We start from the raw sequence: 20,565 nt of genomic DNA, 5'->3' as shown, positions 1-20,565 counted from the left end.
AATTCAAAATGCGTGTTATTGGTTATCTATAGTAATTTCTACACGATTTACCAGACTTTTGACATGAAAATGTACCTATTTATGGTATAATAAGCATTATTGGTAGGCGTATGTTTATCTTCATCTGCTTGTGAGTTTGGAGTAAAAAAAAATAAAAAAATTAATTGACACCTGATCCAGGTAAATGAGTTTCTGGATGACGTCACGGCGTCATGTTGCGCGCGTGCGCTTGGCCGTAGAGTTGTTCATTGTCCTGCGCCTCAACGGCAAGAGAGTTTACAGTAGACCGGCATACCGTCTGTTTCTAATCTACTATCCGTTTAATACTACCGCCTTTAACCCCTGGCTCGGTTTCGAAGAGTGGGAACAAAAAGGACACATTCAACAGGTTGATTTCCGTCCTTCGATGCTTTAGCTGTCCGGCTCCCGTGTACTTCATTCCCCCTACGGACTTACAGGAGGAGCAAACATGCCTTTGGGACTCAGGAAAAAGAAAAACAAGTCGAAGGAAAGCTCGAACTTAGTGGAAAACGAGGAGGTCAGCGGACACGCAGGTGTCGGGAAGTCCGCGGTGAACGGTGGCGGACTGCCTGCTCCACCTGCCAACATGCGACCGAAACTGGTGTTTCACACGCAGCTCGCGCACGGGAGTCCCACGGGCCGGATCGAGGGCTTCACGAACGTCAAAGAGCTGTACGGCAAAATAGCAGAAGCGTTTAATTTAAATCAGGATGAGGTAAATGTCAACTTGTTAAATATCTCAGTGTGAACTCGAGTCAGTGCGCAGGCAGTGAGTCAGAAATGAATTACACAAATTAAATTGCAAATCAAAAACCTCCTCGTGAACTTACAGAGCCTGGTGTTTGCATAAGGTGCGTCTTTCTGGGTACAGGGAACTGAAAATCGCTGGACGTCGTTGACATTTTTATCTGATGATAACCAGCTTTGGTTTTCAGAAATAAGTTCTGGTTATATTCAGAAAGTGGAACGTTTCGTAAAATAATAATAATAAAAAGGTCTATGGCAAATTTAATAATAAAAAGGAAATTGTTTTAAAAATGTAGTTTAAAACACATGTGCCAAGTGCTTAGAATTATTATTATTATTATTATTATTATATGACATGGTGGTAATCACCAAGTCGAATGTTCAAAAATACTTTACCCGGACTTTAATTTCACCAAAGTGGTGTACTACTTTGTTTACGATAAACAACATTTTCATACACATTTTTTTTAAGAAGCTAAATATTTTTTGAAGACATGGTGAATACAAAAGTTATAAATATCAAAAGGGTTTCTTATTATTAATCCATTTGACCTTAACAAAACCTTTTCATAGAATTGCCAGTCATCAGGGTCTAAAGGGGTCCTCTGTTTTATGATGATCTTGCTACATGATAGATTTACTGTATGACGGTTACAACACATCGATGGTTCTTTTTTATCCTTAGAATAAAAGCAACAACATTTTTTCTTTATTTTTAATTCAAGAATTTGCTTCGTCAAAAAACTTTTCTAGTTTAATCATTGGCATAGTTTCTGTGTTTTGTTGTTGTAGTGCAACATAGGTGTTTTAAAGTTAATATTTGTGTCATTTGCATTACTTCTTAATATAATTTTTACTAATAGATTATATAAAAAAATTACATGTGGTATAACATTGACCCATATACATGATTTTAAAAGCACCACATAATTCACTTTTAGCTTATAATATTTGTAAAAAAAAAATAAAAAAATCTCTAAGGTGAAATGCCAACACTCATTGCAGTTTATAAATGTTTTACATCTTGGTGAATTGGTGGCTAAGTCATATCTTAAAATTAACATCTTATTTGTATATTTCTGTACAAATTTCATACAAATTCAAATGAAACCACCACCCTGTAAAACGATGTTGTCTCAGGATTGGGTTGGAAATGTTTGTAGTTATTCTCACTGGATGATTTTTTTTTTCTCCTTTTTACAAGGATGTATCCAAGTTCTTGAATTAGGTATTTGGAACTTAAAATTGGAGTTTGGTTATTGGAGATTAAAAATAGTTGTTGATATTATAGGCTTCATTGTATTTGATTCTGGGCATTTTAAAGCAGTGCACTTTCTAAATCGTTAGAAAACTAATAAGTATTGAGTAAGACAAGATTCTCCTAAGGCATCAGGTGATAAAAGTCCTGTTGGTTGTAATTGGAACTTTTATTCTTCAGAGTGTCAGTGAATAGTGTTGTCTAGCCTCTCATGTATCAGTTGGTCCCCATTTGAGAAAGTTTCCTAGAATAGTTGCTCTACTGAAAGCACTTAAGGGGGTTCATCCTAAAAACCAGTCAGACTAGTAAACAGGACTGTTTGGACAGACCTATCTGGTGTGTGGTGTTTAAAGGTCAGCTAACAGATGGATTTGATAGTAATCTGAATATAAATCACTCTGCGGCCTTGTGAATTTTAACCAATGCTGATACCTCAATACCAGCACAGAAATGTACCATTAATTATTTGCATGTTGAAATGGTGGGTTTATTGCAGGTCCTCAGAGGAAGTCCCTCACATCCTGTTACAGTGGGCACAACCCTAGCACATGATGATAAATCGCTCCGGACTCCCCGGGGATGGAGGGAGCGGAGCAGTGCATACTGTGCAGCATTTCATTACTCTTTTGCATGTCATCTATTGATTCTTAGTGCTGTCTTTACCAGGATATTTGGATGATTTTTTTAGCCAATGAAGTGGGTATTGTTTGGAAAGCTGTCATATGTTATGGATTGTTTGGTATACTTAAATTACTCCCAATATCTTATCACCCAAAGCATTCAAACTTTCCCCTTGTCGGCTTCGTGAAAATAAGTATACCCGGTTAAAAGGGCAGTGTGGATTAGGTTAGACTGCCCTCTGTTAACATGTTAACGCGTGTACAGCATTCATTACCTTCCTATGCAAAATTAATGTGACAAAGAGTCTCCTTTTGTCAAGTGACTGGCAGATTGAAGCCAGACTTCTCAGCTATCGCTGTTGGTGGTTTAAAACAAGTAAAAAGACATTCATCTGTAATTTTACAGAAGTTCACTGGTCAAAGTCTGTTTATTACTATGACAGGTGAACTCTGTTGCACATGCTACACTGCGTGAATACACAAGTGTCCTTTCATGGAGCTAACATGTCATTTGTTTAGCATTTGCATCCAGGTGCTGCTGTCTGGACACTGTGTTGTCTGCTCAACAGTCGGTTTTGCTTTCTATGTTTTTGAGTAGGAGTATTGGTTGATTGTTGTGTTATCTTTGAATTAGCAGGCCTCACTAGACTAGAATGAACAGTTGCTTTAGGCTTTCAAACTGCTGCATGTTTTGACTAGTTAATTTTACTTTTACTCACCAGTTTGTGTTCTGAGCAAGTGTAGTCTGCATTGATCTTCTCTTTGAAGTCCTTATTAAAACTAAAAATGAACTAGAAAGTTTCCTTTTATTTGAGTGTAATGTTTATTAGTATCAGCGTTATCTGGTGTGGCAGGTACACGAAGTATATCTCTGTGACATCTACATACTCTTTCATGTGAACTGTAGTTGTAACAATGTACATATCCTCACTGGAGGCCAATCTAGATTCCTATAATGCTTCATAGACAGTATCATCCATTGTAGATACAAGACCAGTTCTCTGTAACATTTGAAATCTAGCTAAACCCTTAATTCCAGTTATGACAGTATTGGGTTATTCAGGGATATGGTATGTGATATGGTAAGGTGAATTGTGTAAAGCCCAGCAGGAATATTACAATTAGAAGGAAGTAAAGCGTTTTATATTTTGCATATAAAAAAATTCAACCTATTTTAATGTCTATTATAGACTTACAACTGTAGCTTGTGGCACTGAAAGTAGCTAATATAGAAAAAAAAAGTCTAATTCTGGGAAAATCACCAATTATATTTCATTACTCATGACTAGACAAACATTTGTGTAGTGCAGAATATCTTAGAAATATCCCACCCACCAACACCAGATACTAGCATTATGGTTCATGACTAAGACATGACATAAAATCATATTGGTGATAGATACTATATAGATAGATGGATAGATAGATACTGTCGATAGATAGATATATAGATGGATACTGGAGATATATAGATAGATACTGTAGATAGATAGATACATACATACATAGAAACATTCACACACACATATGCACAGATACATTCATAGACATGCATAGATTCATACATACATACATACATACATACATACATAGATAGATAGATAGGCCACAATATTTCAATGTGTCCGAGTTCCTGTTTCCAGTGCAGACTTCCTGTTTCAGTATGTCAGCAATGGGAAAAATATTCTATGGGGTTATTAAGAATTCGTCTTCCCATATTTCAAAAAATTTATTTTTTGTTTGAGCAGTATTTTTGCATAAAGTTAGTTTTTGCTGCACTGCCTTTATGCTGGTTTAATATACTATATTTACTATATTACATTATTGTGTCATAATTGAGAATTACCAGTGGTGGACATTAATTTTAATCAGTGAATATATTTAATTAAATATTACCACATTTTTCCCCAGTGTTTTTATATTTTCAACCTAGCACACAAGTACACACATTTAGTTTTTCTTCATTTTTAAATACTATATGGTACACTTTTTCACTGTTTTGCACTCTTGAATTATCAGTAACTTAAATTGATAATTTAGTATATTTAAAGGGGTCATCGGATGCCCATTTTACACAAGTTGATATGATTCTTTAGGGTCTTAATGAAAAGTCTATAACATACTTTGGTTAAAATTTCTCAATGGTAGTGTAAAAAACACCTTCTTTACCCTGTCAAAATCAGCTCTGTTTTCAGCACGCTGATCTAGTCCATGTTGCTTTAAATGCTAGTGAGCTCTGCTGACTCCGCCCCTCTCTTCCGTGGAGTGACGAGCAGACCATAGATATGTGTAGATTCCCTGTTCGACCGCTCCAGATACGTTGACGCGTCAGCCATCTCGCATTGAATCAATGAATATTCAAAAATATACAAGCGTATAATTGCTGTAATTACAGTCAGTGCACTCAAAGATTTGCAGACCGTTCCAAAAATGGCAGATAGCTTACGTATCGCGGCCTATAGAAACAGTCCATAATGAGGCATCTAGATGTATATATCTATGGAGAATACTAAACTTCAGCTGCGAAACTGGCTAACTAGCACATTATTAGGAAAGGCGATTTGCAAAGATTCGTAAAAACCCTTATACTCACTTCTGTAGATAAAGCTGGATCACGAATGATTCTGGCGAACATGGATGCATTTATGTAGATCGGGGATCGGCGCATTCACTTCAGAGAGAAAGTAACATTAATCCTCTGCCTCTTCTGCGGCTCAGATGTCAGGAGTAAATGATGACTGCTATATTAATTATTACGTCCAACAATAAAACACCTCAATCACTTAATCTGAGACATCTTGTCTTCCCTGCACCGGAGGCGGACAGTTCTCAGCTCACTCAGGGCGGGTCTAAGGTAAGACGGTCTTGTCAATCAACTATCGTGTGAGGGAGCTGTGCAGAACTATGTTATTCTGACAGGAATCTCAGAACAGCCTGATTTGAGAAAAGGGACTTTAAAAAAACCACTGGGTGGATTTGTATCATTATAGGATGGATGTGTACACACACTTCCATCACACATTTGTTCAAACAACTTGTAAAGTGAATTTTGCATCCGATGACCTTTTAAATTTAATGTTTTGAGAATAAATCAAGTATTTTTGAACTTTTACTCAAGTAAAACTGAAAACGATCACTTGTATTTTCAGTCGAATAATATTTTGTTAGGGTATGACAAATTCAAAGCTCAAAAGTAAAAGATGCATTACGTAAACTCTTTGGGGATATATTGACTCATATTGTCCCTACAAAGCATTGGTTGTGCATATCTTCTGCCATTTTCATCTCACTTTCATTTAGAAGCCATTTACCAGCTTGTCATATGTTGAATTACTTGTCACCCTGAAAGGAGAGACTGATCCCGCTCAGGGTCATTATAAGGAATATAATTTATCAGTGTTGTAACGTGTCCTTCAAGTACGTACTTGCTGTTGTCAGCTAGAATGGAATGTATTCAAGCACAACACAATTTCAGTCGCGCCTCTATTGAAACTCGTTTAGATGGTTATGTTGTAACTTCAGACGTCATTCTGTTTATTTTAAACAAACACGTTTTTATCATATGTATGTTAGATGGGATTGTTACCTTTACTTTATGATAAAAATAGCAGAAACATGCTATTTATTTGGCTACCAAAGTAGGATAGTTCTCCCAGAAATGTTACTGTCTTTCCAAACCTGTATGTCTTCTGTGGAACACAGTAAGTTATTTTCAAACATGTCAACAGTGTTGTTTTGGCCCACATCTGAAACTGGAATTTTTTAGAAAGAAAGAAATAAGGTCGTACAGGTTTGAAATGAGAGTGAGTAAATGATGACAGAATTGTGAATTTCTGCAAAGTTGACACAATTGAGATTTTCACTAGCGCGATCAACCCTCTTCATTCACAGGGAGTAAACAGTGAAGTTTTGAAAGCTTCCTGTACCTCAGCAATGTTAATGGTTACCTATGGAAAAATGTTGATGAGTCTTATTTTGCTGCTGTGAATGGATTTATGCAGTAATCTTTAAGCTAGATGGTTAGTCAGTCGTTGTAATGAATGATTTGATGATTCTCTTCACCTCATCAACAAACATGTTCATGTAGTGTTAAACCTGGCTGCTTCAGCATTTTGACCTGTTAAACTGTGTTAATCTTTCAAAGCCCAAACCCACTGTATATATCACGTTTGTTCTTTTTTTTGGACTCATATTAATGCACACTTAATCTTTAGGCTTCACTCTTTCATTCATTCATTCTTTGTAATTAGAGCAGATTGCCCTGCCAAGACCCCAAAATAGCAACTGGTTGCCAAAGAAACAGGCCTCCCCATCTCTTTATCCAACTAAAAATGGAGATTTGTCCCACAATCTACTTTATTTCCTCAGAAGTGTTGTTGGATTAGATTACTATAATCCTGTATATTGGCTGACAAGATTGTTTTGATTTGATTGGTTGACTTCCTGCTTGTCTTGAGAATGTGATTCTGCAAAGGTCAGCCTGTCGCAATCCTGTCTGTGGGTGTGCCTCGTATCGAAGGTGAAACATTTGCCAGTTGAAGGAGGTTTTTATTTTCTCATTCAATGTGGGCGGGTACGTCACGGCGTAGCTGCTGAGGACGTCCTGTGTCTCTAAAAACGTGCGACGTGTAAGAGGAAGCATGATGTCAGTCGCAGCCTTGGTAACGTAGTGTAGGTGTCTGTGAATCCTCCCACAGATATGGCAAAGATCCACCTCCCAGGCTGCCAGGGCGAAGCAAAGCTGGCCGTCTAGTAGCCAACAGCCCTTTCCTTCCCCCCCTACGAAAGCTCCCTCTTAATCCCGGGCCTTTTGATAGGCTCCGGTAACCAGGGCAACAGTCTTGTATGCATGTCAGCTGATGTGTGTCCAAAGTGCCCGCAGTGCACAAAAGGGGGAGAAAACAAGTCGTCTTTGTTGGAGTGGCTGTTCCACCAAATGTTTTTATGAAGAGCTGATATGGACTGATCTTTTCTCTTCCGTCTCTCATCAAATTGTGTCCAAAGGTGGTACTTGCCTAGAAAATGTGCATGTTTGTACATGTTTACAATGAAGTTATCATGAAACAAATTGAATACTTTTAGTCTTTCTTGAATTGTTAAATAATACTACAAGTTTTCACCAAGTGTTGACTGTCCTGACTCATCAGCTGTGAACCTTAAATCTGGGGTCTCAGGTTGCTAGGTCTCATGTTTCCTTGCTGCTGCCAGGAAGTCACAGTGAAAGACATGATGCCAGATTTCTAGATGACTGACACCAGGGTGACTCCATCTGTCTGTGTGGATCTCTGCATTTGGAGGTCAACAAAACACTGTTATTGGATTGGCAGCATCATGGAAAGGCCTGGGCGGCAGAGCAAATAGCCTAACAATAGCATAGCATAAGTTCTTCTTGCATTTTTGTATTAGTATGATATTGTGTATGTGCCAGTATTTTTTTTTAAATGATACAACACTGGACAGAAACTTATTTTATTTTATTTTTGCATAATAGATGTTAATTAAATGCTTATTTTCCTTTAATCTGCACTTCTTTCGCATTTTCTGCATTGATTAAGGGGGAAATTCTGTGAAATGAGAATGTTGTGAAATGTGTTAAGTGATAAACTTGTTGCTGAAAAATTAACACTTTTTTTAAAATAAGATTTTTGGAAACAATCCAAAGACATCATTGTTGGATAGTACCGGAATCAAATTAAAATAAAAAGGATCCTACTGGATTAATTGAAACTCTTACAGGACAAATTATTATTAAAATTCATGTTTAATTCTTTGTGTCCTTTTAGATATGTTGTTATCTTTAAGAGAAACACTACTTGTGTTGTACTGGAATAATGTTTTTCAAATGGAGAAATGCAGATGTTTTGCAGTTTCTCTGAAGACATTCTCTGGAAAGTTTTTCAAGAGAAAGCAAATGTTTTTGAGTGAATGCAAAGTTTGGTTACACTTGATTTTGATGGTCCATTTTAGGCATTCTACAGTAAGTATAAATAGCTTTGCAAGTACATGCAGTAAATAGCAGACTGTTATGCTATAATAGAATAAGTGTATTTGCAAAGGTACTTATAGTCAGTAGAGTTTGTGTTTGGGACCATCACAATAAAGTGTCAGCAGATATTAAGCAGACAGTCCAGTAATAATCTAAAGAGTGACAGTTGATGTAGTTGCAAAGTTTGTTATATTTAGTCAAATGTCTATCAAAAGAAAGTGTTACCCAATTTTTTTCTGGGGTATGTAAAATGGCAAGCGAATATAATAATATAATAAAAGAATATTTCATGCTGTCACAAGCAAAATGATTCCCTGAGCATTGTGTTCACTCACAAAAAATTTGTGATGGAAGTTATATGAGGTAGGAGGAAAGAAAACAAAAACTAAACTAACACAAAGGTTTAATACTTCAGTGCAGATTTCCATTTCTGATTTATCTTTTAAAAATGTTATAGTATATTCGGTGACGTTACAGGGGTCATGAAATGCATTTTTGACATTATTTTATAATGTTTCCTGAGCTGCGCTTATAATGATTTGTTCTCATAAAAAACAAAATGCACATGAGCACACAATCACAGGTTATGATGTAATGGTCAAAATTTTGTATTATATAAATAGTTTTTTGCACCTAAAAAGGTCTTTCTCTACCAGCAATATTGCTCTTGTGATTAATGGACAGATATGAGTTGTTCAAAATATACCTCTATGATTACGTTGAGAAACATTGTGAGTCGTTTTCGCTGATCCGCGTGAACTAGGATCGTTTTGACAATGTCATCTGTACACAAAGCTTTTCAAAAACTCTTTTTTAACAGTTTTTACTATGTTGCTGTCGTGTAAGTATACCTTTAAACTGGGGAGTTACTTTTGAGTTTTGAAACTTACAGTATGCTTTTATTCTAGAGTAACATTTTATGTGTGTAAATATCAGGAACATTTAGATTCTTCATTGCATGATCCCTTTAAACACCCAATGAACATTTTATATTTCTGGCTGTGTGATCAGCTACTAAACTAAATTTAGTACATTTGCATAAATCCTCAACGTTCTCATTGTTCTCTGACTTTAAACCTTGCCATCTCATTATAGTTGAAACTCTCCTCTCAATGTATTACAACAGATCCTATTTTGCACACTCAACACCCACAAAATTGATATGGAAAAGCTGCTGGGAGGGCAGATAGGACTGGAGGACTTCATCTTCGCTCACATAAAAGGACTCAAAAAGGAGGTGGAGGTGTACAAATCTGAGGAGGCACTTGGGCTCACCATCACAGACAATGGAGCTGGATACGCCTTCATAAAGGTAGACTCACAATGACGCTTTCGTTAGATCAGGGTGTTATTTTGGGATGCCGCCTCTTTAGCAATTTAATTAGTTTTCCAAGTGCTGTGCTTGTAGTACTAGCACTGCCCATGTACAGATAATGATTTGCATGATTTTGAAAGTAAACAAATTTAGTGCTTGAAGAGTATTGTATGATTTTCTCTAAATTGTAAGATATCCCTGTGCACAAATAAAAATGATATTTAATTCAGTTTAGCCAGGCTTTGATTGAGAAAAGTTAATCATTTAATTTAGAAGAACGCCACACTGTGTTTGTAAGATCACATGCTAAATGCTGGATTTGTATCTTCAAAGCAAAGAGCTAGTTGTGTTTCAGACCCTTTTTTAAATTTTTTTTTATACGCATTACTTTAAGCCTAGGTAATGGTTAAAGTAAAAGTACACCAAAAATATATTTAATCAATTGCAACTTTAACATGTTAACAAAAGTTATTATTAAATATGAAGCGTGTCTGTTTTTCCATTTGGCAGCGTATCAAAGAGGGCAGTGTGATGGATGGGGTAAAGGTGATCTGTGTGGGAGATCATATCGAATGCATTAACGGAAAGAACATCGTTGGAATGCGGCATTTTGAGGTGGCGCGAATGCTGAAGGAGCTGCCTAAGGATCAGTCCTTCACCATCAAACTCATGGAGCCCATGAAATCCTTCGGTTTGTCCTTCTTGTTGAAGTACTCATTTTGTCTGGATATTGTATATTGTATGGGACTGGTGTATGAAAAAAAAAAATCTAGATAGTAGAGTGCAACAGTAGTTTCTGAACTAAAAATCCCACTTATATTCTCAATACAGAAGTGTATTTTTAACAATAAAGTATACATCTTATACGACAGACTGCTCTTGAGCTCTAAGGTTGATAAGTGATGGTATTTGCTACTGAAGTAGCCAAAGTCAATTTCATTTTTAAAGAAAAACGTTTAATTGCTCAATTCCCGATGAAGAACTACACTACCCATAATCCTCAAGAGAGATCCACCAATCAGAGAAGCAATGGCAATGTGTACTGCAGCACGAAAGCTTTGAAAAAATCTTGCTATTGACATAATCCAGACTTAAACTACTTTTATGTATTTGACGTTTTATACTTAAATTTTCTTTACATAATTCGCCATACTTAACTGCCTTATGGAATACATTAAATACACTGTCTTTTTTGCCTCATATCCAAGTTTTTAATGTTGTAATTGATATCCAAGCTTTTTATTTCTTATTTGACAGAACTTTTTATTGAATAATTTTTTGAAGTCCAGATGGAAAAATAAATGGATTAATAAATTCAAGAATTGTTATTGTTACTGTTGTCCCTATTTCTGTGCATTGTGATCTATTAAATGTTACTGTGTTGATAAATGTAGATTTAATGTAAAAATGTTCTTTCACTTGGCAGAGATGCTTGAACCAAGGTCAAGAGGAGGCGGAGGCGGAGGCAAATCGTCAGGAGATGGCAAGATAGGCACAGGCAGAGAAACCCTCAGATTGCGCTCCAAGGGTCCTGCAACAGTCGAGGAGATGGTAATTGTTTTCTCAATGTTGCGATTCTCAGTTCATATTTTACAATTATGGCTTTTGTCTTGCAATTCTGAGTTTATATCTTGCAATTCTGACACATTTTCCACAATTGTAAAAAGGAAAGTTAGAATTTCAAGATATCAGCATTGCAAGAAAAAAGTAGAGAATTGTGAGGTGGCAATTAAGAATTAAGAAAATTAAGTCCGAATTGTGCAACAAAAACTCAATTCAGAAAAAAAGTGAGAATTTTGAGATAAAATTGACCTTTAATTTCATATTTCATGGTGGAAACATATGTAATAACATTACACGGTCACTGACAGAATTAAAGGAGTCATCGGATGCCCATTTTCCACAAGTTGATATGATTCTTCAGGGTCTTAATGAAAAGTCTATAACATACTTTGGTTAAAATTTCTCAATGGTAGTGTAAAAAACACCTTCTTTAACCTGTCAAAATCAGCTCTGTTTTCATCAAGCCATTTTTAGTCCACGTTTCTTTAAATGGTAATGAGCTTTGCTCTCTTCCGTGGGGTGACGAGCAGTACTGTTTACTTTAGCCACGAAACTGGCTAACTAGCACATTATTAGGAAAGGCAATTTGCAAAGGTTCATAAAAAGCCGTTATACTCAATTCTTCTGTAGATGAAGCTGGATCACGAATGATTCTCACAAACAGATGCATTTAGCCAGATTGGGGATCGGCGCTTTTCACTTCAAAGCAAAAGTAACGTTAATCCTCTGCGTCTTCAGCGGCTCAGATGTCGGGAGTAAATGATGACTGCTATATTCATTATTACATCCAACAATAAAACACCTCAATCACTTAATCTGAGACATTCTTGTCTTCCCCTGCACTGGGGTTAACACAATGGCGGACAGCTCTCAGCTCACTTAAGGCAGGTCTAAGGTAAGACGGTCTTCTATCGTGGGAGGAATCAACTATCGTGGGAGGGGCCTGTGCAGAACTACGTCATTCTGACAGGAACCTCAGAACAGCCTGATTTGAGAAAGGGGATTTTAAAACACTGGGTGGATTTTATCATTATAGGATGGATGTGTACACACACTTCCAACACACATTTATGTTCAAACAACTTGAAAAGTGAATTTTGCATCCGGTGACCCCTTTAAGAGTCATGGTGACCTTCAGTTGAGGAGTATATATAAAGCTTTTCTCTTACTCTACAGCCCTCAGAGTTTGAAGAGAAGGCAGTGAAGAAAGTGGATGACCTTCTTGAGAGTTACATGGGCATTCGAGACACTGAATTAGGTGAGATTTCTGTAGTGTTTCACATCATGGAGTGTTGCCTACATCTTCATTGAAGGATTATATTTTAACATGAACATTTTACCGTGTGAACTTAGTTGTTTTTAGTATTGTTTCTATTGATATTGTGTGAAATTGTACTGTCAATCAATGTTACTTTTCATGCCTGCATTATATATTATATGTATCTTGTATGAAAAGTGCTATACAAATGTATGTTTATTATTATTATTGAAAGTGTGTTTTAAGACAGTACACTACCATTGAAAGATTTGGGGTCAGTAAGATTTTTAACATTTTGAGTCACAAGTCACTTATGCTCACCAAGGCTGCATTTTATTGATCAACATGGCTAAAACGAATTAATTAAATAGAGAATGTTCAAAAGAACAGCATTTACGTGAGATGGAAATCTTGTTAAACATAGTTAGTACTGTACTGACACTTTTGGGAAATTTAATGCATCCTTACTGAATAACCATAAATTTCCATAAAACAAATTTGAATGGTAGTGCACATTTTATACACTTTTAACATCTTCATTGCTTATGTATGTAAAAAAAGAATATAAATATATATAATAATTTTGGTACTGTATTGGGTAACCACACAGTACCAAAATCTGGGTGCCGGAGTGTCTTTTGCAATGGTTTTGTTGCATTAACAAATATTAATAAAAAGTGTCAGGCTCTAAGTATTGCAAAACGAGATGACTGTATCCTCCTCCTCCTCACTTCTGTACAGCCGCCACGATGGTCGAGGTGGGCAGAGATAAGAAGAACCCTGATGAGTTTGCCATGGCTCTGGACCAGGCTCTTGGTGACTTTGCCTTCCCAGATGAGTTTGTGTTCGACGTTTGGGGAGCCATCGGTGACGCTAAACAGGGACGGTTTTAAGCGCTGCTACACACATACACCACACATTAAAAAACTGAGCTGAAATCAAGAGCATCCTGTTCAGAATCATGCAGTTTATAGCTGGCATGCTGAACATTTAAATTTATGTGATTGACAAAAATATTTGTATAAATACAAATAAATAATAAACAGAAAATAATAGTAAATATCACCAGTGCATTTGTCTTCACATAATACATTCTCAACAGCAGTTAGGCACCAGGATGATGATGGGAATCTAGAGAATCTATTTCTGTGGTTTAGCATTTGTAGGTGAAGCTGGGAGTTTGACATTTAAAAAAAAAAAAAGCCAAGGGAAAGGGTGATGTTTGAAACACTCTTTTAGAGAGCATAGAGAGAATTGTGGGTAACACTTTAGATTAAGGTTCCATTTATTAACATTAACAACATTAGTAAACATGAACTAAGAATGAACAATACTTCTACAGCATTTATTAATCTTAGTTAATTTCAGCATTTACTGATGCATTATTAAATTCACAAGTTGTGTTTGTTAACATTAGTTAATGTAGTGTGAGCTAACATGAGTAAACAACGAACAACTGTATTTTCATTCACTAACATTAACAAAGTTTAATAAATAGTGTAATAAATGCATTGTTCATTGTTTGTTCAATACATTAACTAATGTTAATAAATGGAACCTTATTCTAAAGTGTTACCGAATTTTGTATAGAATAATGGATATACATCAATTGTCTTTCTAGAGATATTTTAGACTTTAATTTATTTAATAGTGATGAAACGTTTGAGAAATTGCAGCTTCAGTAGCTATATTTTAGTCAATTCACAATATACACGTTAAAACATGGTTGTAAGCTGTCACGTACCCTTAAAAATAGTGCCAACCAGTTAATTAAAAAAAATATCACAAATGAATTGCTCATATTGTTGATTTTGTTATTAGTTTATTGTAAAATATAATCCATGAGAGATCACTTTGTATGATAGATGTATGTTTTTGTGTGCCTTCACGTTTGTGTTGTCAATGTAATTTTGTATGAACAATTTTTATTGTACTCAAATCACAGGTTTTGTCTTTGCTTGTTTTTTCACATTTATTAAAGGTGAAAAAGGATGTATTGTGAATTTGATCATTTTTTAGCTTATCAACGGCAGGTAAGATTGCTGCTTATAATTCAAACCACAGCCTGTCATTTAATTCTTATTTACAGCATTGACTTATGCTCAGAATGTTGTTAGTGTTGTTGCACTGGGTTTGACTTACTGCAAACACCACCAATAGCAAAGTAGTTTCCATTTTCCGTTTCACAGTGAAACAGAAAGACTATCTGGATAATGACTGCCCCCTGCTGTAGCACCAATCATGAGGTTGTGGTTTGTGTAAGAGCCCTATCCAAAACAGCTCCATAATGTGTTCATATACCTGTAAGGTATTTTTTGTTCTTCTAAAACCTCACCAAGGCTGCATGTATTCAGAAATAGGTTCAAATGGAATTAGAAAATTTTTCTAATTCCTTTTTTTTTTTTTTTTTTTTTTATTATTATTATTTTTATTATTATCATTATAATTATTATTATTTTATTATTATTATTATTATTATTTTATTTATTTTTTTTTCTCTCTCTTGTTTTCTCTGTCCCCTGGTCTTGTCGGTCATAGTATGGTTAAATAAAAGGGTATATAAAATTTAATTAATTAATAAAAAAAAAATAATATAAAAAAAAAAAAAAAAAAAAAAGGCTGTGAATGATGATAGCATAACTACACATACGTACTGTCATGTGTTATCTGTGTTACTGACAGGAAAAAAAAAAAAAAAAAAAAAAAGAAATAGGTTCAAATGAACAGCATTTATTTGAAATCGAAATCTTGCGACAGTATGTCTTCACTCACTTTTGGTAAACTTAATGCATCCTTGATGAATAAAAGCATTAATTATTTTAAAAAAGTCCTTTGAACAGTAGTTTAGGTATCCTTTTATATGAAAAACCTTCTTTCCCCCCCCCTTTTGTTAGATTTACAAATGGGTTATCAACTTTTTATTAAATTCTATTGTGCTCCAATCCAGTTTTAACACCATGCAGCAAATAATTATTTAGTTTTGCACTAATTAGACTCTTTAAATAGTTCCATCAAGTACCTTTTGGAAACTTATTGCTAAAATATAATAGATTTACGCACTGGTCACTCTACTCTGTAAGTTAACACTGAAATAACTATATTCCAATATTTTATATCAACTTTATTTGTAGCCTCATTTGACATATTGGTAAAAATACAGTATGGCGAAGACAGACAATTCCCTCTCAATCCCAAAAGAGAGAGAGAAAAAAAAAAGAAAAAGGTACCAGTTCACATTACAGGCATTAATTCACAGGTATTGTCAATAGTAAAAATTCTATCTTTAAAATGAAAGGTGAATCCATATATTGAGGACTGAAACTTGGCAAGTTTAAGAGATACTGTTAGCATTTCTAATAACTTAACATAATAGAACTGGTACGCTCATGAAAACATACTAGTTTTTAGGTGGGTACAGTTTGGGGATTATAAAGCTCTTCATAAAAGTGACTGGGTAACTGGATCAGTTTTACCACAGCTTGCAAGATATGGCTTGGAAGCACATGAGATTTGCATTGCTGGCATGTTTCTTAAAAAACAGAGTGCCTTAAGAATGCAGTTAAGAGGGGCGATTGATTTCAACCTGAATAATCAATGTGGACACGTCAGCTTTGAATTTCTGAAATGCAAAACGAAAAATACAATTTTAGCACCCTTTATGTGACATGGACAGTAAGTATGCTTTGGTTCTCAAAGTAATAAACCAATCTACCGCAAGCTGCGATACTTTGAAATGTAATCTGTAATGCATTATAAATTCCTTCATTTTTGAAGGTTGTCTTGTGCTATAGCATATCAAATGAAATGACGGGAGGAGCTGAGGTTGGAGATGGATGGATGGATCTAATGTGGCCAGCAAGGTGATGCAGTATTCTGGCTGAGATCTTTCCATGCAGCTTCTGCCCTTCTTAGAGTTCATCCCCGATGTGAGCGGTCCTGAAGGCATCTCCAGTCAGCTTGTCTTGAGCTTCCTTCATGCTAGCCACAACTGCACACAGAAGAGAAATGTGGTCAAGGAACATCTCACTCGTTTTGTTCACATTGCACCTAAAATCTCATTTGTTTTTCAAATTCCTCTTTAGAATGGACTGCACACACAGCCAGTGCTGTTTTGCATTGCCATTGGAAAGTTTGCTCTTTGAAGCAAAGCAAGCAAAAACTATTCATTTCAAACACAGATCAAGGCAATACATTGAATTATTTATGATCATGTAAATAATGCACTATATTGTGCATGACGACAACAACATTTTTCAAAATACTGTAAAATATTTAGCAAAATGTTGCGTCGTAACTATTGCGTTCCTATTCTACAGAGTGCAACAGTCATTTTTAAGCATTAACTTGGAAACCTTTAAAGACAGACCTACTGTAAGCTCAGAGGTTGTTAATCAAAGGTATATGCTTTTGTTGATGCCATCACCTCGCATTATTGAAGTTAATATAAATAAAATATGTGTGTGTGTGACTTTTAAAATGTTCTTTTTCTTAGAATTTCTTACCTTGATCTGCACTGCTGTAGAAGTACTTGTAGTTGGGGTTCCCGTTCTTGTTCGTGATCTCAGAGTGGACTTTACCAGTGGGGTCTACCAAAGAAGAGAAAATATTTTCCATCCATGTTGTGATAGATGTTACCTCGACCATTTACTGACACCTTGGGGTGTGGATGTAGCATCACACAAGAGTAAAACGCTATGCTACTGATGGTATTGTAGAATCACACTATTTAAACGTAACGTGTTTCTGCAATAAGAGTCATATTCTGCTGGTTATGTGGTAAAAACTTTTCCACACCCAAAACATAACTGACTCTTACCTTCACAAAAACTGATTTTTATTAGGCCACTAATATCTGAAGGAAGAGTCTACCTTTAAACAATGGTTGACGTTCTAAACGAGTGCATTTGCTTAGGTTTGTTAATGTATATGACCTACCAAGGAAAAGTATTCTTGGAATGTAACCCCCATCTGGGCTGAAGGCTTCATCTTTTGGCTCGTCTTCATCCTATAGCCACATAGGACATGTAATGAGAATGTGAAATATAATAACACACGTACTTGACAATATGTGTATTACTACATGTGGTTTCAGCAAAAAAAACCTTATAATCTAACCCTCTCTGACAGAATTAAAATATGCATTTTGTGAAAAGCATGAAGTAAATAATGAGAAGAGGACCTCCTTACCTCCAAGTTAACCATGACAAAGTTGTGAGCCAACTCAGAGATGTCCTTTGATTCAGCAAACTTGGGCTTTAATGCTATAAAGTTATTTTTAAAACATCATAAATCATCTGTACACTTTGAGGTAACAGAATAAGCCATTCATACATCACAAAACACAACTGTTCAACATTTTTTTTAATGTTATTTTTAAATTGTAGTAATTTAAATAATATTACTGTTTGTATTTAATGATATAAAAATAATAGTAATAATAATAAACTTGCTAACCCCAAACTTTTGAATGGTAGTGTATTTCAGATCGTATTGCAAATATTAATACATATATCTCATTAAGCTGTACACTGTATACCTTTACAGGCTCCACACCAAGTCTTGTGAATAATGACCATCAGAGGGAGTCCGCTGGAACAAGATCATTGTGTAAATCAAAAATCAATAAATACCCTGGAAACATACTAAATGGTTATTTTTTTTATTATTTGTTGAGTATCACATTTGATACACCAGGCTTACATAGTAAAAAAAAATGATAAAAGAGAATATGGAGTTCATATTCGAGGAAAGAAAAAAAAAATAGTGCAAATATACATATATACATGGGAGAAAAATTCTAATAGACTGTAATGTGAATCAATGAGATATTTATTACAGTATAGCTAATTGCATAAAATGCATATAATACTCTGTATTGTCACTCTATGTCTACCAATAATATGTGTAAGCAAGTAACTCGGTAAAGACTTGACTTAGCAAAAAAATAAATGAATTAGAAATTAGCAAATGCCTGTTATAATGTAACATGCAGAATGCCTTTTATTTATTTTAAATAGTAGCTATAAACTACCAATCACATGACAGAAAACATGTAGTAGATTGTGTCCAACTGTTTTTTTTTTTGATGAAGCTGATTAGCCCTTTGAAAGGTGTTTTCAAATATGATACAGCAGGCTTTTTAGGGTTAAGTGCCTGAACATTACCTGATTATATTTCTGAAAGTCTGGCATAGGCATGTCTTTTATACAATGTTAGGACATCGAAGGACAAGATCACACCACATGTACCTTGCTTCTGCCTCCTTCTTCCCATCTTCAAGGCTCCGCCAGTTAATATGGTCCCCAAATCCTTGAATACACACAAATCCATTACAGAAATGTAACATGATACATCCGGATAGGAACAAGAGTGCTACCTGTTGGAACAAGCCACGACTGCATCCACAGAACAAAGAGATCTGCAGCAATGCACCTGTGATCAGTCTTTCGTCCGATACACAATATAATGACAGAGGCGTGAGTTTACATCTAAATAACGTTACATCTGATCATTTATGATTATTATTCTTATATGCGGCTGCAAAATCCCATCAACTGAGGTTTAGAATGAGCTCAGTATTTAATGAAACATACTCTATCACTTCTATGGGAACAGATATAATACTGTATTTAGCAATAGACATTTAGCCTTACTGAGATTTATTTCGGTCAATCGGGAGTTACATTAGATCCGTGTTCCGGGTCAGAAGCCGGGGGTCTCGCACGGCTAGCGTTGATAGGGATTATTTGCTCAGAAGTCTAAATTTATAGACATTTTTACCTCGTCCTTTGCCATCGGCTAACACCTCTCCGAAATGTGACGCGATAAAAACCAGTATAAAAGAAACCAGGGCAATGCTGTATAAAGACGACTGCATTTTCATTCCGACGGTTTTTAGCCTCGAGCTGCCTGGATGTGGCGGAAACCGCTGGGTCCTAAATTCTGCCGGGTCACAGGAGCGCGTGAATGACGTCAGATGCGTCACATTTTACGGACCCCCTTTTCATGGACTCAAGTGGCATTAAATATTGTTTTTCTAAATTTCCTATTTTCTATTGTATCTTACTGTAAACAATTAAAATGTTTCATTTTCATTTAATATTCTGACCTTTACTACCGTAGATCGCTGACAAGCGATGCTATATAGTGTTCATAATGCGATTCATCTGTGATTATGAACGTGATATTGCATAGCTTGTCAGTGATCTATGGCTCTGTGTAGTAAATGCTGCTCCATCTGAAAGCATGTGATGGAGATTTACTTTTAATCACAGAACCGGCTTTTCTGATGAGATGACAATCGCAACAGGCGTCCCGAGTTCGAATCTTGACTAGAGGATGCTTCCCAATCAATCCTGCCCCCCTATCTCTCTCCCACTTCCTGTCAGCTGATCTGTCCTATCATAATACAGGCAAAAAATACCAAACATAAATCTTTAAAAAAAAAAAAAAAAAGTGATCACTGAGTGATAATATTTCAAAGTCATTTCCATCATTTTGGCAAATAGCAAACATTGTATTTAGGAACATTCCTGTGAACACTCCTGATTAAAAGCTAAATGACATTTTAAAGCATTCTTGTGAAAACAAACCTGGAAATACATGAGTATAGCATGAAAGACTCTACAATTATTTATTCATGGGATACTCTGTAAATTAAATCAAGGGAGCAGACCACAAATGCACAGTATATGTTGTCTTTTTTCATATTGTTACAGGAATAGAAAGGGGAAAACAATTAGGAAAAGAAAGCTCTTTGTGGATATTCTTGTTATGCTCATTAAAATACCAAGCATT

The 20,565-nt window shown here is 35.6% G+C and overlaps 2 protein-coding genes across 2 annotated transcripts; one reads left to right on the top strand and one right to left on the bottom strand.

Annotated features, from left to right (window-relative positions):
- The first annotated feature begins 225 nt into the window (after positions 1-225).
- gipc2 (GIPC PDZ domain containing family, member 2) lies at positions 226-14,763 on the top strand. The gene is made up of 6 exons (XM_079378972.1): positions 226-736; positions 9,759-9,944; positions 10,458-10,638; positions 11,374-11,498; positions 12,687-12,768; positions 13,510-14,763. The coding sequence occupies exons 1-6, from the start codon at positions 470-472 to the stop codon at positions 13,659-13,661; spliced, it is 993 nt and encodes a 330-aa protein (XP_079235098.1). The 5' UTR covers positions 226-469; the 3' UTR covers positions 13,662-14,763.
- A 721-nt stretch (positions 14,764-15,484) lies between these two features.
- On the bottom strand, positions 15,485-19,699 carry LOC306845980 (thioredoxin domain-containing protein 12-like). Its single transcript, XM_079379011.1, has 7 exons — positions 19,549-19,699; positions 19,017-19,077; positions 18,305-18,357; positions 17,956-18,029; positions 17,704-17,773; positions 17,271-17,354; positions 15,485-16,756 (listed from the first exon to the last, which is right to left on the bottom strand). Exons 1-7 carry the CDS (start codon positions 19,649-19,651, stop codon positions 16,677-16,679), a joined length of 525 nt encoding a protein of 174 aa, XP_079235137.1. The 5' UTR covers positions 19,652-19,699; the 3' UTR covers positions 15,485-16,676.
- Positions 19,700-20,565: the final 866 nt, after the last annotated feature.

Source organism: Barbus barbus (genome assembly GCF_936440315.1).
Source record: "Barbus barbus genome assembly, chromosome: 26".
Taxonomy (NCBI): domain Eukaryota; kingdom Metazoa; phylum Chordata; class Actinopteri; order Cypriniformes; family Cyprinidae; genus Barbus; species Barbus barbus.
Note: the sequence above shows the minus strand (reverse complement) of the source record. Positions and strands in the feature narration are given on the sequence as shown.